We start from the raw sequence: 18,109 nt of genomic DNA on the forward strand, positions 1-18,109 counted from the left end.
CAGCACCCTGCAGTGCCCAGGACGGCCCCACCCCAGAAAGCATTCAACCCCAACGTCCACAGTGCCCAGGGGGAGAGACCCTGTGTTCATTACTTTGGGGAAAAAGTTGAATCCTCTCCCTGCTCACATCAGACACCAGAATAAGCTCCCGATGGGGTAGACAGTAGAAACCAGGAGGACCCCAGCTCCTGGGACTCACCTCCTGTCTCCCTCCCCACTCAGGGTGCGGATTTTAATGTGTGCAGCCTCCTGGGACTTCAGCAGGGAAGCGGGTCATGGGACATAGAGTCTCTTGGGGGTCTGTGGAATCCCCTAACCTGGGGAGGGGGTCTCAATCAGGGGTGATCCAGCCCCCAGGGGACACTGAGCAACGTCTGGGAACATTTATGGTTGTCACGACTTGGGGGTGCTGCTGGCATGGAGTGGGTGGAGGCCAGGGATGCTGCTCAGCACCCTGCAGTGCCCAGGATGGCCCGACTCCAGAGAATGATCCGGCCCCAATGTCCACAGTGCCCAGGTGGGAGAGACCTTGCCTAGGAAGACAAGGAGCAAGTAATGTTCTGGAAGAGTGTTATCTAATAGAAAGAGAATGTGAGCCACATATATAATTTATCATGTTCCAGGAGCAATATTTAAAAAGTAAAAAAGAAACAGGTGACATTAATTTTAATAATATATTTCATTTGAACCCAATATATCCCAATTCTTACCATTTTAACATGCAGTCTATATATTTCTATTTTTTTTTTATTTATTGAGACAGAGTCTGTCTCCATCACCCAGGCCGGAGTGCAGGGGTGTGATCTTGGCTCACTGCAACCTCCACGTCCCGGGTTCAAGCTATTCTCTTGCCTCAGCCTCCCAAGTAGCTGGGATCACGGGCACCCACCACCACGCCCAGCTAATTTTTGTGTTTTTAGTAGAGATGGGGTTTCGCCATGTTGGCCAGGCTGGTCTCGAATTCCTGACCTCAGGTGATCCTCCCTACCTCAAATGATCCTCCTGCCTCAGCCTCCCAAAATGCTGGGATTACAGGCGTAAGCCACCGAAGACTGGTTAAATATATATATGTATTTTATTTTATTTTATTTTTAGACATAGGGTCTTGCTCTGTTGCCCAGGCTGGAGTGCAGTGGCAAGATCATGGCTCACTGCAACCTTCACCTCCCAGGTTCAAGCAATTCTCCTGCCTCAGCTTCCGAAGAAGCTGGGACCACAGGTGTGTGCCACCACACCTGGCTAATTTTTTTTTTTTTTTTTTTTTTTGAGACAGAGTCTTGCGCTGTCGCCCAGGCTGGAGTGCAGTGGCGTGATCTCGGCTCACTGCAAGCTCCGCCTCCCAGGTTCACGCCATTCTCCTGCCTCAGCCTCCCTAGTAGCTGGGACTACAGGCGTCCGCCACCATGACCGGCTAATTTTTTGTATTTTTAGTACAGATGGGGTTTCACCGTGTTAGTCAGGATGGTCTCGATCTCCTGACCTCGTGATCTGCCCACCTCGGCCTCCCAAAGTGCTGGGATTACAGGTGTGAGCCACTGCGCCTGGCCACCTGGCTAATTTTTAATTTTTTTGTAGAGATAAGGTCTTGCTACATTGCCCAGGCTGGTCTCAAATTCTGGGGCTCAAGCAATCCTCCTGCCTCAGCCTCCCAAGTGTTGGGACTACAGGTTTGAGTCACTGTGCCTGGCCATGACTCTACTTTTTCATCAGTTTTACAAAATGCACCTACAGATCAAGGGTTGCTGATAGAAATTAAATGTCCAGGTCAGGTGCAGTGGCTCATGCCTGTAATGCTAGCACTTTAGAAGGCCGAGGCAGGCGGATCATGAGGTCAGGAGTTCAAGACCAGTCTGGCCAACATAATGAAACCCCTTGTCTACTAAAAATACAAAAATTAGCCGGGCATGGTGGTGCATGCCTGTAATCCCAGCTATTCAGGAGGCTGAGGCAGGAGAATTGCTTGAACCTGGGAGATGAAGGTTGCAGTGAGCCGAGATTGCACCACTGTACTCCAGCATGGGCGACAGAGCAAGACTCCAGCTCAGAAAAAAAAAAAAAAAAAAGAAATTAAATGTCCAAATCTGTGAGAGAACAACCCCATACACCAGATTTTGAACATTTAGTGTGGAAAAATTGGATTGGATATGAAATAGCTCATTAATAATTTTCAAGACCAGGCCTGGTGGTTCTCACACCTGTAACCCCAGTGTTTTGGGAGGCTGAGGCAGGAGGATTGCTTGAGCCCAGGAGGTTGAGACTATAGTGAGCTAGGATTGCACCACTGTGCTCCAGCCTGGGCAGTGGAGTGAGACCACTGTACTCCAGCCTGGGCAATGGAGTTTTATTTTTGTTTCAGACAAAAATAAAAACAAAAACAGGAGGGGCCCGGAATGGACTGAAGTTTGCTGAAGCCTGTTCTAGGCCAGCACTGTCCATGGAACATTTGCAATGGTGGATACATTCTCTGCCTGTGCTGTGCAGTGTGCTGATCACTAGCTCCGTGAGGCTGTTGAGCCTTTGAATTGGGACAAGTGTACTCAGAAACTGATTTTTAAAATTCATTTATTTTATTTATTTTATTTTTTTGAGATGGAGTCTTTCTCTGTACCCCAGGCTGGCGTGCAGTGGCGTGATCTCGGCTCACTGCAACCTCCGCCTCCTTGGTTCAAGCCATTCTCCTGCCTCCGTCTCCCGAGTAGCTGGGATTACAGGCACGCACGCCCGGCTCATTTTTGTATTTTTAATAGAGATGGCGTTTCTCCATGTTGGCCAGGCTGGTCTCAAACTCCTGACCTCAGGTGATCCGCCCATCTTGGCCTCCCAAAGTGCTGGGATTACAGGCATGAGCCACCGTGCCCGGCCAAGAAACTGATTTTTAATGTTACTTAGTTTTAGTAATTTGAAATTTAAACTTAAACCACCACATGTGGCTAATGGCTACAATATTGGACAGTGCAATCCAGCATGTTCTAGACCGGGGGCAGCTGCTGGGTTACAGAGCACAGATCCAGAGTGTTCTAGACTGGAGCCCAGCTACCATATGGGACGTAGACTGTTCTAGACCAGAGAGGTCAATTACTGTATCATGGACAGCATAGGTCTAGAATATTCTAGACCCAGGGTCTGGATCATATCGGACAGCACAAATCTAGAGTCTAGAATCTAAAGCAAGAGAAAGGCAAGATTTAAATTTACACTTAAGGGCCGGGCGCAGTGGCTCACTCCTGTAATCCCAGCACTTTGGGAGGCCGAGGGGGGTGGATCACCCAAGGTCAGGAGCCTGGCCAACATGATGAAACCCATCTCTACTAAAAATACAAAAATTAGCCGGGCATGGTGGCACATGCCTGTCATCCCAGCTACTTGGGAGGCTGAGACAGGAGAATCACTTGAACTCAGGAGGTGGAGGTTGCAGTGAGTGGAGATCATGCCATTGCACTCCAGACTGGGCGATAGAGTGAGACTCTGTCTCAAAAAATTTTTAAAAATTAAAAAAATAGATAAATTTGTGGCTCACGCCTGTGGTCCCAGCATTTTGGGAGGCCGAGGTGGGCAGATCACCTGAGGTCAGGAGTTCGAGACCAGTCTGGCCAACATGGTGAAACTCCGTCTCTACTAAACATACAAAAAATTAGCTGGGCATGGTGGCGGGCGCCTATAATCCTAGCTACTCAGGAGGCTGAGGCATGAGATTGGCTTGGATTCAGGAGGCGAAGTTTGCGGTGAGCCGAGATCACGCCATTGCACTCCAGCCTGGGCAACAGAGCGAGATTCCATCTCAAAAAAGGCTGGGGTGCTGTGGCTCATGCCTGTAATCCCAGCACTTTGGGAGGCAGAGGTGGGATTACCTAAGGTCAGGAGATCGAGACCAGGCTGACTAACATGGTGAAACTCCGTCTCTACTCAAAATACAAAAAATTAGCCAGGCATGGTGTCGCGTGCCTGTAATCACAGCTACTCGGGAGGCTGAGGCACACGAATCGCTTGAACCCGGGAGACGGAGGTTGCAGTGAGCCGAGATTGTGCCACTGCACTCCAGCCTGGGCGACAAAACAAGACACTGTTTCTAGAAACAAAGAAACAAACAAACAAACAAACAAATATTTCTTAAACTATTTAAAAGTACTACACACGGCCGGGCACGGTGGCTCACGCCTGTAATCCCCGCACTTTGGGAGGCTGAGGCGGGTGGATCACCTGAGGTCAGGAGTTCAAGACCAGCCTGGCCAACATAATGAAACCCCGTCTCTACTAAAAATACAAAAATGAGCCGGGCGTGGTGGTGGGCACCTGTGATTCCAGCTACTCGGGAGGCTGAACAAGGAGAATGGCTTGAAACTGGGATATGGAGGCTGCAGTGAGCCGAGATTGCGCCACTGCACTCCAGGCTGGGCGATACAGTGAGACTCAGTCTCGAAAATAAATAAATAAGTAATAAATAAATAAAAGTAGTACACACACTTACAGAAAAGTGCATGAAACATAAATACTTACAAAACAAACATCCTGATTACCACTACCCAGCCGGTCCTCTGGAATCCACCCCATGCCGTATTACTAAGCCCAACTCTTTTCTTTCTGCTGAAGGAGCCACTATCTGGTTGTCGGTAACATGCCTTTGCTTTTCTTCATGGTTGTACTGGGTACAGTGGTGTGCCCTTGGAATTCCAGCTACTCAGCAGGCTGAGGCAGGAGGATCGCTTGAGCCCAGGAGCTTGTGACCAGCCTGGGCAACATAGTGACACCCCATCTGAAAAAAAACAAAATTCTCTATGGTTTTGCCATTTATAAATATGTCCCTAAAGCACTAGGTGTTTTTTTTTTTTTTTTGGCCTGTTTTCCTTTTAACCTAACATAAATGGGATAATAGTCTGTCATCTTTTATGTGTGCCTTCTTGTTTCACGGTTTTTTCTTTTTCTTTTTCTTTTCTTTCTCTCTTTTTTTTTTAAGAGACGGAGTCTTGCTGTGTCACCCTGGCTGGAGTGCAGTGGCGCAATCTTGGCTCACTGCAAGCTTGGCCTCCCGGGTTCACGCCATTCTCCTGCCTCAGCCTCCCGAGTAGCTGGGACTACAGGCACCCGCCACCACGCCCAGCTAATGTTTTTGTATTTTTAGTAGAGATGGGGTTTCACCATGTTAGCCAGGATGGTCTCAAGCTCCTGACCTTGTGATCCACCCGTCTCAGCCTCTCAAAGTGCTGGGATTACAGGCGTGAGCCACCACACCCGGCCTTTTTTTTTTTTTCTTTTTTGAGACAGACTCTCACTCTGTCACCCAGGCCAGAGTGCAGTAGCGTGATCTTGGCTCACTGCAACCTCTGCCTCCCTGATTCAAAATCTTGTGCCTGAGCCTCCCAAGTAGCTGGCATTATAGGCGTCTGCCACCACACCCAGCTAATTTTTTGTATTTTTAATAGAGATAGGGTTTCATCATGTTAGCCAGGTTGGTCTCAAACTCCTGACCTCAAGCGATCTGCCTGCCTCGGCCTCCCAAAGTGCTGGGATTACAGGCACGAGCCACTGGGCCTGGCCTGTTTTACTTAATTTAATGATGACGAGATTTATCTATGGAAGGCCGGGCACAGTGGCTCACACCTGTAATCCCGGCACTTTGGGAGGCCAAGACCAGAGGATTGCTTGAGCCCAGGAGTTCCAGACCAGCCTGGGCAACATAGCAAGACCCCATCTCTACAAAAAAATAAGAAAACTAGCCAGGTGTGGTGGCTTGTGCCTGGAGTCCTAGCTACTGAGGAGGCTGAGGTGGGAGGAGCATTTGAGCCCAGGAGGTTGAGGATGCAGTGAGCTATTGATGCAAAGCAGACAAGGGCTTAGCCTGGGAGGGTTCTTGGCTTCACCCGGGAAAGAATTCAAGGGCGAGCTGGTGATGTTAGCAGCTTTTATTGCAACAGCAGTGTAAACGGCAGTGGAGGTCCTGCTCTCTGCAGAGCAGGGCCACCCCATGGGCAGTGAGTCCCGAGCAGCAGTTCAGAGGCAGTTCTGCAGGTATATTTGTACCCACTTGGTTTTGTTTTTTGTTTATTTTTTGAGACAGAGTCTCGCTGTTTTTTGAGGCAGTATCTTGAGACACTCCCACCCACGCCATGACAGTTTACAAACGCCATGGCAATGTCAGGAAATTATCCTAAAAGTGGAGGACCCTTCAGCTCTAGGAACTGCCCACCCCTTTCCCAGAAAGCTCATGAATCATCCACCCCTTGTTTAGCATATGGTCAAGGAGTAACCATAAAAATAGCCAACAAGCAGCCCAGGCGGCTGCTCTATGCAGTAGCCATTCTTGATTCCTTTCTTTTCTTTTCTTTTTCTTTTTTCTTTCTTTTTTTTGAGATGGAGTCTCACTCTGTCATCCAGGCTGGAGTGTGATGGCATGATCTCAGCTCACTGCAACCTCTGTCTCCCGGGTTCAAGTGATTCTCCTGCCTCAGCCTCCCGAGTAGCTGGGATTACAGGTGCCCACCACCATGCCCAGCTAATTTTTGTATTTTTAGTAGAGACGAGGTTTCACTATGTTGGTAAGGCTGGTCTCGAACTCCTGACCTCAGGTGATCTGCCCATCTTGACCTCTGAAAGTGCTGGAATTACAGGCGTGAGCGCACCACGCCCGGCCCCCACTTTTAATTACATTTAAATTAAGGGACAGATTATGCAGAAATTTCTAAGAAAAGAGTGGGAAGTTTCGGGTCATTGGGTCATTGCCATGGAAAGGCGGTAACTTCTAGGTGTTGCTGTGGCAACAGTAAATGGACATGGCACCCCGGTGGGCATGTCTCAGGGACAGCTGCTTCGACTCCATCCCTGTTTTAGCTAGTCTTCAGTTTGGTCCCGTATCTCAGCCCCGCCTCCTGAGTCGAGTCTCACCTCCTACCTCACTATGATCGCACCACTGCACTTAAGCCTGGGTGACAGAGCGAGACCCAGTACAAAAAAAAAGAAGAAGAAGAAAGAAAGAATCACGTGTGTTGCTGTGTGTATCAGCGCCTTGGGCGTTTTCACTGCTGTCTAGTATTCCAGGATGCAAATACGTCATTTACTCATCCGTTCCCCTGTTGGGGGACACTTGGGTTGTTTCCAGTGTCTGTTGAGACAAATAGAGATCCTCAAGGGTGTTTTTTGGTGGACACAAGTCACACTTCTCTCAAGTGTATCCCCAGGATCATCAGCCTCTGTGGCTAACACCCACCTGCTTGGCAAAGGCGAGACCTGTGGGGTCTGCCACCTTTTCCCAGGAATGCCTGCAGAAATGGAGCCAGGCTTTTGGAGTGAGAATGGGAGGCTGGTGAGGGGCAGATGGGGGCTGCTGGGGAGGAAGACCCCCCGGCCTGCCAGCCACGTCTGAGCACGCTCGCTCATCTGAGCTCTTGCTGACAGCTCCTCTGCAGGGAGCTGAAGCACGAGGTTCGCCCTGTGCCGGAAAAGCCCACCCAGGCGGCTCACGTGCCTGCACACGCCCGCACGAGCACAGCCTGGGAGTCAGGGAGGAGCTGGGTCACGTGAGACACCGAGACAGCCACCATCTCTCCTGTGCCCTGCTTCCCCCACCCAAGAAAACACCTCTGTGTGTGCGTGTGTGTGTGCGTGTGCATGTGTGTGTGCATGTGTGTGTGCGTGCGCGTGCGTGTGTGCGTGTGCGCGCGCGTGTGTGTGCGTGTGCGCGTGTGTGTGTGTGTTGGGGGACGGTACGAGTGGACCCTTCTGTCTCTTTATAAGCCAGGAGGGGAGTGATCCAGGTCATTTGCTTGACTTTCCACTTCTACCCCCTCATCCTGGCACAGGGGAGCCCCCCCCACCAACCGCCCGGCCCAATACTGCTGCTTTCTGAAGAGAGGGCGACCCCCCCCGTTTCCGGTTCCCGCACAAGTGTGACAGCAGTGTCCATGGGGGACGTAGTTTAATCAACTCTCAGCATTCTGGAATAGGATCCGAAATTGAATAACAGACCAGAATAGATCCTGGAATGGACCGTGGGACCCTGGAATTGAGGCTCAGATTCCAGGGGAAGCTGCTGGCTGGGCCGTCACAGCCCCGGACGCCACTTCCCATCCCCAAAGCCAGAGCCTGGGGTTCCTGGAGACAGAGAGCCCCCCCACACTGGGACAGTGCGGGGAGGGGCAGAGGGTCCAGCTTCTGTCCCTTGGCCAGTGAGGGAGGGGCCAGGACCTTTGGGACTTTGCTGTCTCTTTCTTTACAAGAGTCTTGGGGGCTGAGGTACATCCCAGCACCCTCAGCCACCCTGCTGCTCATCTGATTGCCCTGGAAAAAGATGAATCTGTGTGTCTGCGTGTCCTTCACTGCTCAGACGTGGCAGCTGCCTTGAGTAATGCTGCCCTCCTGAAACCCCTCTCTGTGCACACAGGGGTCACAGAGGTGGTCCCCTGGCAGGACCCCTACCTCTCCTGCTTACCTCCACGCTGCAGGACTTGGCCCAGAGTCAAACCAAACCTGAGAATGGGCAAGGGGCCTTAAGATGCCCAGTGTGACAGTTTCACCTCCCCGGATCTCAGTTTCGTCATCTATAAAATGGGTCCCTAGAAGTAGATTTTTGTTTTGTTTTGTTTTGTTTTGCTTTTTTGAGATGGAGTCTTGCTCTGTCACCCAGGCTGGAGCGCAGTGATTTGATCTCAGCTCACTGCAACCTCCGCCTCCTGGGTTCCAGCAATTCTTCTGTCTCAGCCTCCCGAGTAGCTGGGATTACAGGTGCCCGCCACCACGCCCAGCTACTTTTTGTATTTTTAGTAGAGATGCGGTTTTACCGTGTTGGCCAGGCTGGTCTCGAACTCCTGACCTCAGGTGATCCGCCCGCCTCAGCCTCCCAAAGTGCTAAAGTGCTGGGGTTACAGGTGTGAGCCACCACACCCGGCCCCTAGAAGTGTTTGGAGGACTCTGTAAGGTGAGGACTGTCAGGTGCCGAACGCGGAACCCGAGCTCTGCACACAGGCACAGAATAAATGAATGAATAATGAATAAATGAATGAACGATCCTGGGCACGTCAAGCTGCGAGACTCGGGGCGTCGTGTCATCTTTCTGGGCCTGTGCAGACACCAAATTGTAAGACACTGCCTGGCACCAGCTCTTGGGTGACTTCCCGTGCCAGGCACTGTGCCCGGCATGCTCTTGGCTGATGGGGATGGAGCCTGGGTTTTGCTTTCCGAGGAGTCTACAAACCCGTGTATCATTTCCGCTGTCATTTGTGGACCCTGGGCTAAGGGTCTTGGTGGGGAAAGGAGGGTCACAAAGCCAGTGCCCTTCTGCCCCTGCCTCCCACCGGGGCTACCCCGAGTGAGGGGCAGTGTGTGTGTTTAGTGGGGAGGGGTCGTAATCGAGGTAACGCCTGGGCAAGGCAATGGAAGCAGATGGAGAGAGAGCACGGAAGACTTCAGGGAGGAGGTGGCGTTTGAGGGGTAAGGATGGGGTGCAGCGGGGGTGCATTCTGTCACCAGCCACGTTCAGGGGGCCATGGCAGGAGGAGTGGGGAGGAATGACTGGGGCTGAGCAGCAAAGGGCCCTCAAATGCCAGGATCAAGGGCTGAGCCTCTACCCAGAGGGCAATAGGGAGCCACAGCAGTGTTTAGAGCAGGGGAGGGGCTTGGCCTGGGTGTTTCAGAGAGGCTGGACTGGGGCCTAGGTGGGAGGGGAGGAAGGTCAATGGGTGTCTGGGGCAGCCCAGATAAGGGGTCCACCTTCCTTCCTTCTCTCCACACCACTTGGAAATAACCCATCTGGGGCTTCCACTAAATCTCTTTTTTGAGACGGAGTGTCACTCTTATTGCCCTGGCTGGAGTGCAATAGCACAATCTTGGCTCACTGCACCCTCTGCCTCCCAGGTTCAAGTGATTCTCCTGTCTCAGCCTCCCGAGTAGCTGGGATTACAGGCGTGCACTACCGCACCTAGCTAATTTTTTTGTATTTTTAGTAGAGTCAGGGTTTCACCATGTTGGCCAGGGTGATTTCAAACTCCTGACCTCAGGTGATCCACCTGCCTCGACCTCTCAAACTGCTGGGGTTACAGGCGTGAGCCACCGCGCCTGGCCCCTCCTCTGAACCTCTACTCTTCCAAAGGCACAACTTTGCAGATCCCAGAGACTCCTTGGCTGCCCCAGCCTCACTGCAAGACACTCCTCCTGCAGTCGTTCCTATTTCCCACCCCCCAAGGGGCCTCAGTTTCCCCATCTCTAGCATACACAGGTCAGACAGAAAGGACTGTTTCTCGGCCAGCCAGTGCAAGCCCACCCATGCCCACAGTGCCAAAACGCTCCCCAGCCCACAGGACCCCTTGGTTGGAGGGATGTCTAGGTCCTTAAGACACCTCTCCCTTCCCCCTCTCCCTTTTTTGGAGATAGGGTCTGGCTCTGTCGTCCACGCCGGCGTGCAATGGAAGCGATCGTAGCTCACTGTGGCCTCAAACTCCTTGGGTTCAAACGATCCTCCCTCCTTGGCCTCCCGACCTCTCCCTCCTTTCTGGTCTTGGTTTGCCCATCTGTAAAATGGAAATGCATGTTTTCATCTCATTAAGTTGTCTTAAGACTAAACGGGTCAGCAGATGTGGGTATTGCTCCAACATGAAAAATTGTTTCCAACTGCTCCAAACTCCGACTCCTACTCCAAAATTCACAGTGAATTTTCCATCTTCAGTGCAGGCCCAGGACAGCCTTTGGCTCTTCACTGTCCTCTACCCTCAGCTCTCCCAGCTCCAACCCTGACCCCATGGGAGAGTTTGTGTCTGGCTCTGTCTCCCCCTCTGCCAGGCTGGTGAAGGGTCCTTCCTGGAGTTCCAAAATTGAACTCAGCCTTGGGGGCCCCAGAACCAGAGAGGCATGGGGCACAGCAGGAATACTGCTGAAGAAACGGAGAGGAAGGGAAGGGTCAGGGAAGGGACGCGGCCATGGGGAGCCAGAGAAGGTGGTGGAGGGAGGGAGTGCATTCGGCAGAGACCTCGGTGGGACAGATGGAGAGAGGGAGCCGGGAGGAGGTGGGCAGAGCCAGATGGACGGGCAGGGGCGACAGGAGGGGTGGGGTGTGGGGAGACCCAGATCCCCGCCTGGCACGCCTCCTCCCGGCTCGGGCGGGCAGCGCGGGCAGGGCCCGCCTGGGCGTCGGGCGCAGGGCGCGCGGCGCGGGGCCCGAGCGTGCAGTGCGGCGGGTGCGCGCCTGTGCGCCCGGGGCGGCCGGGCGGGCGGGCGGCGGCACGTGGATGCCAGCCTGGCGCGCGTCTCCAGGCCGGTGGGTAAGGCGGGCGCCGGGCCGCGGGGTGGGGACGGCCGGGCCGCGGAGCTCGGCTTTAGAGTGGAGGCCTGGAGAGGAGGGGGCTACCCAACTGGCTTCACTGGACCAGACCAGGACCCCCTCTCCCCGGCCGACCCTCTCCCCGAGCTGACCCAGCGGTGGGGGGAAGGGACCTCCCAGTAGGAGGCGGAAGGTCCCAGGCTCTGTGGCGGGTGGGGAGATGGGGAGCAGGTACACCAGCCCCCCAACCCCAGAACAAGGTGGGGGTGGAGGGTTCGGTGATGGGGGCAGCTTCTCTCCCCGCGGCCGCCCCTCCCTCCCTCCCTCGTCCATCTCCAGAAGATTATATTTAAATATCTCTTTTGTGCAAGGCAGGAGCTGGGCTCGCCCCTAAGAGGCGGTTTCCATGGCAACAACAATTGCCAGCTTCCGTGTGGTGAATCAGCGTTGCCATGGCAACCCCATCCTCATCTGCCCAAGGTGCTGGGAGGGGGGAGGAGGTGAGGGCCAACGGAGGTGGGGTGGGAGGGGTGGGGGGAGCAGGAGTCTGGAGCTCTTGCAGGTGCCCCCCCATCTCTCCCCACCTCCCCTGGCACCCCCCCACTTCCAGCCCAGAAGCTGGTCCCATCTGGTTGAAACCATCTCCCCTCCTGCCTCCAGCCTAGCAGGGTGTGGTACCCAGGTGGAAAGGGCCCCGGTGTGTATGCATGGGTGATGTGGGGTCCAGCTGGCTGGGTGGGGGAAGAGCATGGAGGTTTTCCTCTCCTAGGTGGTCAGGGTCCCTCTGAGGGTTCGGCTGGGCGGCAGGAAGGTTGGGCTGGGAGGACTGGGGGCACAGGATCAGGGAGGCAGGGGTCTCTCGGTTTCTGGGGCCCCAAAGACTGAGTTCAAATTGAGGAAAGCATATGTGCCCGGGACATACACTCAGGAAGGAGGGTGTCAGAATGGGAGAGGGTCTTAGAGAGGGGAGGGGACCCAGAGATGAGGAAGGGCCTCTGAAGCAGGAGAGGCTCAGCCAGAGGAGGGAAGCGGAGGGGGTGGGAGGTGGAAATCCAGAGGGGTCTCTGAGGAAGGGAGTGCAAAATAAGGGGTTGCTCAGGGTGGAAGAGTGGGCACAGAGCTGGAATGGGTCTTAGAGAAGGTGTCAGATCACGAGGGACAGAGCTCAGTGGGGAGACTTTGGGGGTCCAAAAATGGGGAGGAGGCCTTATTTATAGGAGTGGGTGGAAGATCACTGAATCTGGAGTCCAGAAACTCTTCACTCACCATGGACTTACACAAATAACTTCTCTCTTAGACAAATAACAGAAATCTCAATGTTGACATCTGTAGAATGGGGTGAAAATTGCACCTCTCTCTGAAGCTTGTTGGGCAGCTATGCTGTGATTAGAAAACCTGGCATTTGGCCAGGCGCAGGGGCTCATGCCTGTAATCCCAGCAATTTGGGAGGCCGAGGCGGGCAGATCACGAACTCAGCAGATCAAGACCATCCTGGCCAACATGGTGAAACCCCATCTCTACTAAAAATACAAAAAAAAATTAGCTGGGCGTATTGGTGCGTGCCTGTAGTCCCAGCTGCTCGGGAGGCTGAGGTTGGAGAATTGCTTGAACCCAGGAGGCGGAGGCTGCAGTAAGCCGAGATCACGTCACTGCATTCCAGCCTGGCAACAGAGTGAGAGTCCGTCCCAAAAAAAAAGAAAAAAAGAAAAGAAAAAAAAAGAAAACCTGGCACTTTTTCAAGTGTATTCTCTGCTGAAACTCAAAAGTCAGAAGATCAGAAAGAGCACTTTGGAACCCATAGGGCTCAGGGGATGTGGGGATCTATTTCAAGTTTGTCTGACTTGGAAAAAGGTCTGAGAGTAGCACTCATTCCCATTCCAGACGCCTTTCTGTGTTAGTGGAAGTTGGCCACTTCCTTCTGGCCCGTTCTGTTCAGCAGGTTCCTCCAATTCCTCTATGTGTCCTTCCCCAAGTGGGGAGATGCCGTGGTTCCCTGTCTGGAGAGAGACAGAGCAAGACATAGACACTTCCAGCCTGAGGGAGGGGGAGGAAGGAGCCCAGAAGAGTGGGAAGAGTCCCTGCATGGGGGCTTTTAAGTTGGGTTTTGAAGGTTGAGTGGGAGTTTGCCACAGACATCAGGCTGGGAGAAGGCTTGTGTCCCAGAACCAGTGGAGATGCAAATGCCTCCCCAACTCTCACATCCCTGGAGCCTGTTCTCAAATATCCAAAATAGCTCATACCTAGGACTTGGTATGTTGTGAGAGTTGGTGCAAGGGAGAATTTTTTTTTTCATTAAATATCATTTTCAATGCCTGGGGTGGGGGACAAAATTGTCTAGAACAATGAATCTAGATGGCAGGCTGGTCCACTCAGGTATGTCCCCACCCAAAGCTCCTGGCATGACCCCACCCAAAGCTCCTGGGAGATGTGGCTAAATGCAGCTACTTTGGTGTATCAGTCAGCACTGCTGAGTAACAAACTACTCCAGTCATTGTATTTGTTCTCGATTCTGCAAAGCTTGGTCTGGGCTCAGCTGGACAGTTCTTCTGTTGGGCTCTCCTGGGGTCACTCAAGCAGCTGCAGTCAACTGAGACTTGACTGGGCTTAGCTGGGTCAGGGTGGCCTCACTCCGCTGAGGTGGCTGTCAGAGAGGCCTCTGTCTCCATGAGGCCCCTCCTCCTCCCCTACTGAGGAGGAGGCGCCTCCTCCTCCCCTACTGAGGAGGAGGCGCCTCCTCCTCCTGGGCTTATCCACCTGGCAGTCTCAGAGTTCCAAGAGTGGAAGCTACAAGGTCTCTTGAGGCCTAGGCTCAGAACTCCCACAACTTAACTTCCACCACATTCTATGGGTCACAGCAAGTCACTCGGCCAAGTTCAGGTGCCAGGAGTGGGAAAATAGACTCTAGTTCTTGATGGTAGGAACTGCAAAGTCACATCGTATAAAGGGACTGGAGGAATTGGGCCTATCACATTTGGGGAAGCAAGGAGGCTTCCTGGAGGAAGGGATATTGTTGGGTTTTGAGAGCTAAGAGTTCGCCACAGTTTCCGCTGTAGGTGGGACAGTGTGTAATTTCTTTGACTGGGGTGTTAGTGGGGTGGTGGGGTGCTGAGGGCTGGTGGTGGGAGGTGGGCAGGGCTGCCCTGCAGAGCTGAGGCAAAACCCCCCGCCCACCACACCCCCACTGCTGAGCTTGACTTTTCCCTTCCCCCTCTCTCTGCAGATGGCGCGGCCAATCCAGGTGAAGCCTGCGGACAGTGAAAGCCGCGGAGGTAGTTGTCATCTCTCCGTGGCTGCCAGGCTGGGGGTTGGCGGAGGAATGGGAGAAGAAGGAAAATCTCTTCCTTCCTCTCTCCTGCAAAAGGGGCAGTGGCCGAGGCCTGTGGATCTGGAACTGGCCTCCCTGCCCCAAAGCATGCAGTAGTCGCATGCCTGCTCACACACCTCTTGGTGGGGGGAGAGGCAGGTTCCAGAGAGCAGAAGGGGCTATGTCCATAGGCCCCAAGGGAGGATGGGGGGTCTAGCCAGGTCCAGCTGCCTTCCCCTGAGTTTGAAATACTCCACTCCCTTCAGGGTGCAATAACTGCAGGGCTTCAGACACAGACAATGGGGGCCTGAAGGGCTGTGGATTGCTCTCTGGGGTCTCCGTGTGAAAATGTGTGTGTTCATGTGTGCATGCTTAAATGTGTGTGTATATGACTTTGCACACCTGGCATGCCTGTGTGCAGATGTGTGTGAGTACGTGCACATGTGCATTTGTGTTTCTGCAGCTGGTGCACATAAGCGCACATGTGTGGTATGCGGTGGGGATGCCTTCCTGCCTGTGTGCATGTGCGTGTGCCCAGCCTGCACATGGGTGTGCGTGTTTGCACATGTGTGCCTGACTGTTGGAGGCTGGGCATGTGGGCAGACATGCAGGCTGGGGCCAGTGGTGTCTGTGTGGGGCTGGACCTTGGTGTCAGGGTGTGCCCATGGTGGGGACATACTCAGCTGTTCCCATGGGACCCAAATCTAGTCATTCTTGGAAATTTGTATATTTCCTCTCCATCTCAAGTGGAGACTGAAGGCGGGCAGCCAGATTTGGTTGAGTGGAGGCGTGGGGCAGGAGTGTTAGGATACCTAGGTATATGTAGGGGTCCGGTAAAGGCCCTCTGGGATGGGAGCCCCTTTCACACTCTCCACCCTGGCTGCCAGCGTGGGACAGGGAGTAGCGAGGTAGGGTCTGTATGTCTCCATCTTTGTCTCTATTTCTCTGTCTCTCTCTCCATCTCCCTCTGTATCTCCTTCTCCTTTTTCTCTTCTCTGTCTCGTCATCCCTCTTATTCTCTCTGTCTCTCACAGTCTCTTTCGCGCGCGCTCTCTCTCTGATCTGTCTCTCTCTCTCCCTGATTCTCGGTCTCTCTGCTGGTTTCTCTCTCTCCCTCCCACCCCCATGAGTGACAGCTGCCGAGAGCGGTTTCCATAGTAACCCAGCTCACCGTCCCTAGGAGATGAAGCCACCACGTTCCCCATTACCAGGGAGCATGCAGTTACCCAAGGGGGCAGAGCTCACACAGGAGAGGCTGGCCCAGCTCCGGCCTCAGAACAGGTTCCAGCCCAGCCCCACCCAGCAGGGGGTCCAGCCTGCCAAGGCCCCTGGTCCACTGAGCACGTGAACCCTCACTCCATTCCACAGATGGTGACTGCCTGGCCCCTCTTGATCCCGACAAAGTTGGGCAGGGGCCTCTATCGGGCACCATGAAAGTGCGGGGACCATCAGTGCCCACCTCCGCCTGGCAGGTCCAGGGAGCAGACAGAAAGACAGACAGACAGACAGACAGACAGACAGGGACCCAGGCCCGGCGAGGCAGCTCCTAGCCCTAGTACTCGGTGCGGGCTCTCTGAGTGCACCAGAGGGAAAGGTCATCTCCGCCTGGAGGGGGAGCAGTGGAGCAGAGACCCCAAAAGACTGCAGGGAGGGCATTCCAGGCGGGGGCGCCACCTGGGCAAAGGCCGGGAGATGGGAGCGTGCAGGGCCCGTGGGAGGGTGGAGAGATCCGGAGCAGGGAAAGGGCGCGGCTGGGTCCTCCCTCGCACGCGCAGAACCGGAGCCGGCAGGGCCCGGGCGCCGCGTCTTCCTGCCCTGCCGCCTCCACTCTGCTGGAGGGAGGGAGGAATCCCGGAGGCCCTCCCGGAGACCGGGGACTCGGCTGAGGTGGGTGTCGCCGCCCACAGGGGACCGGAAGCTGTTCGTGGGGATGCTGAACAAGCAGCAGTCGGAGGAGGACGTGCTGCGGCTGTTCCAGCCCTTCGGGGTCATTGACGAGTGCACCGTGCTCCGGGGGCCTGACGGCAGCAGCAAAGGTGACGGGCGGGGGCCGGGGCGGGACTGCGAGAGGGGCGGGGCTAGCTCTGGGGGCGGGGCCTGTGGGGAGGGTGGGGCCTGCAACATGGGGAGGAGCTGGCTCTGGGGTGGGACCCTGGGGAGGGGCGGGGCTTCTCCAGGGGTGGAGTCTGTGGGTGAGGCTGCAGGGGCGGGGCCTTGGAGAGGGGCGGAATTGCAGGGGCGGGGCCTGGGGAGGGGATGGGGCTGCAGGGTGGGGAGGAGCTGCCTCTGAGGGCGGGGCCTGTGGGGGCAGGGCCCTGGGGAGGGGAGGGGCTTCTCCAAGGGTGGGCCCTTGGGGAGAGGTGTGGCTGCAAGGGGTGGGGAGGAGCTGGCTCTGAGGATGTAGCCCTGGAGAGGCCCGAGGCTTCTCCAGAGGTGAAGTCTGTGGGTGAGGCTGCAAGGGTGGGGTCTTGGGTAGGGGAGGGACTGCAGGGAGGGGTGAAATACGTAGAGTTAGGAGAGACTGGCTCCAGGGGGAGAGGCCCTGGGAAGGGTCGGGGCTGAGCATATAGGGGGTGGGGCTGGCCAGGTGGGGCGGGGCCAGGCCAATAGGAGGCTGGGGCTGGCTGGGAGAGGCTGGTTCACGGGGGTTGGGTGGAGCAGAGACTGGTCCCGCTTGATCCTACCTGCATGCTCTCTCTGCATGCTGGCTGTGGGGACAGGCCCTGAAGAGGGGCGGGGCCGCGGTGGGGTGGGCGGAGATGCAGAGGCGTGGCCTTGGGATGGGGCGGGGTCTTGGGGAAGGGCAAGCCTTCTCCAGGGGCAGCTTGTGGATGTGGATGCAGGGGCGTGGCCTTGGGATGGGGCGGGGTCTGGGGAGGGGCGGGGCTTCTCCAGGGACAGAGTTACCTGTGCCCTGTGGTCTCAGATTCCTCCACCTGACTATTCGTAAAACTGTTTCCTCCTGGTTCTGTCTATGTGATTTGTCCATATGACTGACTGGTGGTCTCTGGTTGTGTCTGTCTATCTTCCTGCCTGAGAGTCCAAATGACGGTGTCTGGCGGTCTCTGTCCACAGAGCTCACCATGTGGGACGGACTCCACTCTGGTCTTTCTTACCTTACTAGAACTGAATGTGTCCGACGGTTTCAGACCATTACCTGGTTCTTCCTTTTTAAAATTGAGGGCTGGGCGCGGTGGCTCACGCCTGTAATCCCAGCACTTTGGGAGGCTGAGGCGGGTGGATCACGAGATCAGGAGTTCAAGACCAGCCTGGCCAAGATGGTGAAACCCGTCTCTACAAAAAATACAAAAATTAGCTGGGCGTGGTGGTAGGCGTCTGTAATCCCAGCTACTCGGGAGGCTGAGGAAGAGAATTGCTTGAACCCGGGAGGCAGAGGTTGCAGTGAGCCGAGATCACGCCACTGCACTCTAGCCTGGGTGACGGAGCAAGACTCTGACTCAAAAAAAGAAAAAAATTGAGATGTCTTCCACATCCTACCAAATTCACCCTTTAAAAATGTACAATGAAGTGCTTTTTTTTCTATTCATAAAAGCGTGCAACCATCA

General features: G+C 54.6%; 1 protein-coding gene across 8 annotated transcripts in view; it reads left to right on the top strand.

Moving 5' to 3' along the window:
- Positions 1 to 18,109, top strand: part of CELF5 (CUGBP Elav-like family member 5) — a 71,887-nt gene that overhangs the window by 35,646 nt on the left and 18,132 nt on the right. For 4 of the 8 annotated variants that reach the window (XR_001711971.4, XM_016937032.4, XM_016937034.2 and 1 more), the window contains exons 3-4: positions 14,460 to 14,511; positions 16,451 to 16,579. Coding sequence is in view for 7 of the 8 variants with exons in the window: in XM_016937032.4 (XP_016792521.1) it covers positions 14,460 to 14,511; positions 16,451 to 16,579 (181 nt within the window). In the remaining variant the exon portion in view is untranslated. Of the gene's footprint in view, positions 1 to 11,174; positions 11,241 to 11,754; positions 11,937 to 14,459; positions 14,512 to 16,450; positions 16,580 to 18,109 lie in introns of those variants that run through there. The other 4 variants (XM_024351915.3, XM_024351916.3, XM_054673861.1 and 1 more) reach the window with 4 other exon arrangements.

The sequence above is a fragment of the Pan troglodytes genome, chromosome 20 (assembly GCF_028858775.2).
Source record: "Pan troglodytes isolate AG18354 chromosome 20, NHGRI_mPanTro3-v2.0_pri, whole genome shotgun sequence".
In the NCBI taxonomy this organism is placed as follows: domain Eukaryota; kingdom Metazoa; phylum Chordata; class Mammalia; order Primates; family Hominidae; genus Pan; species Pan troglodytes.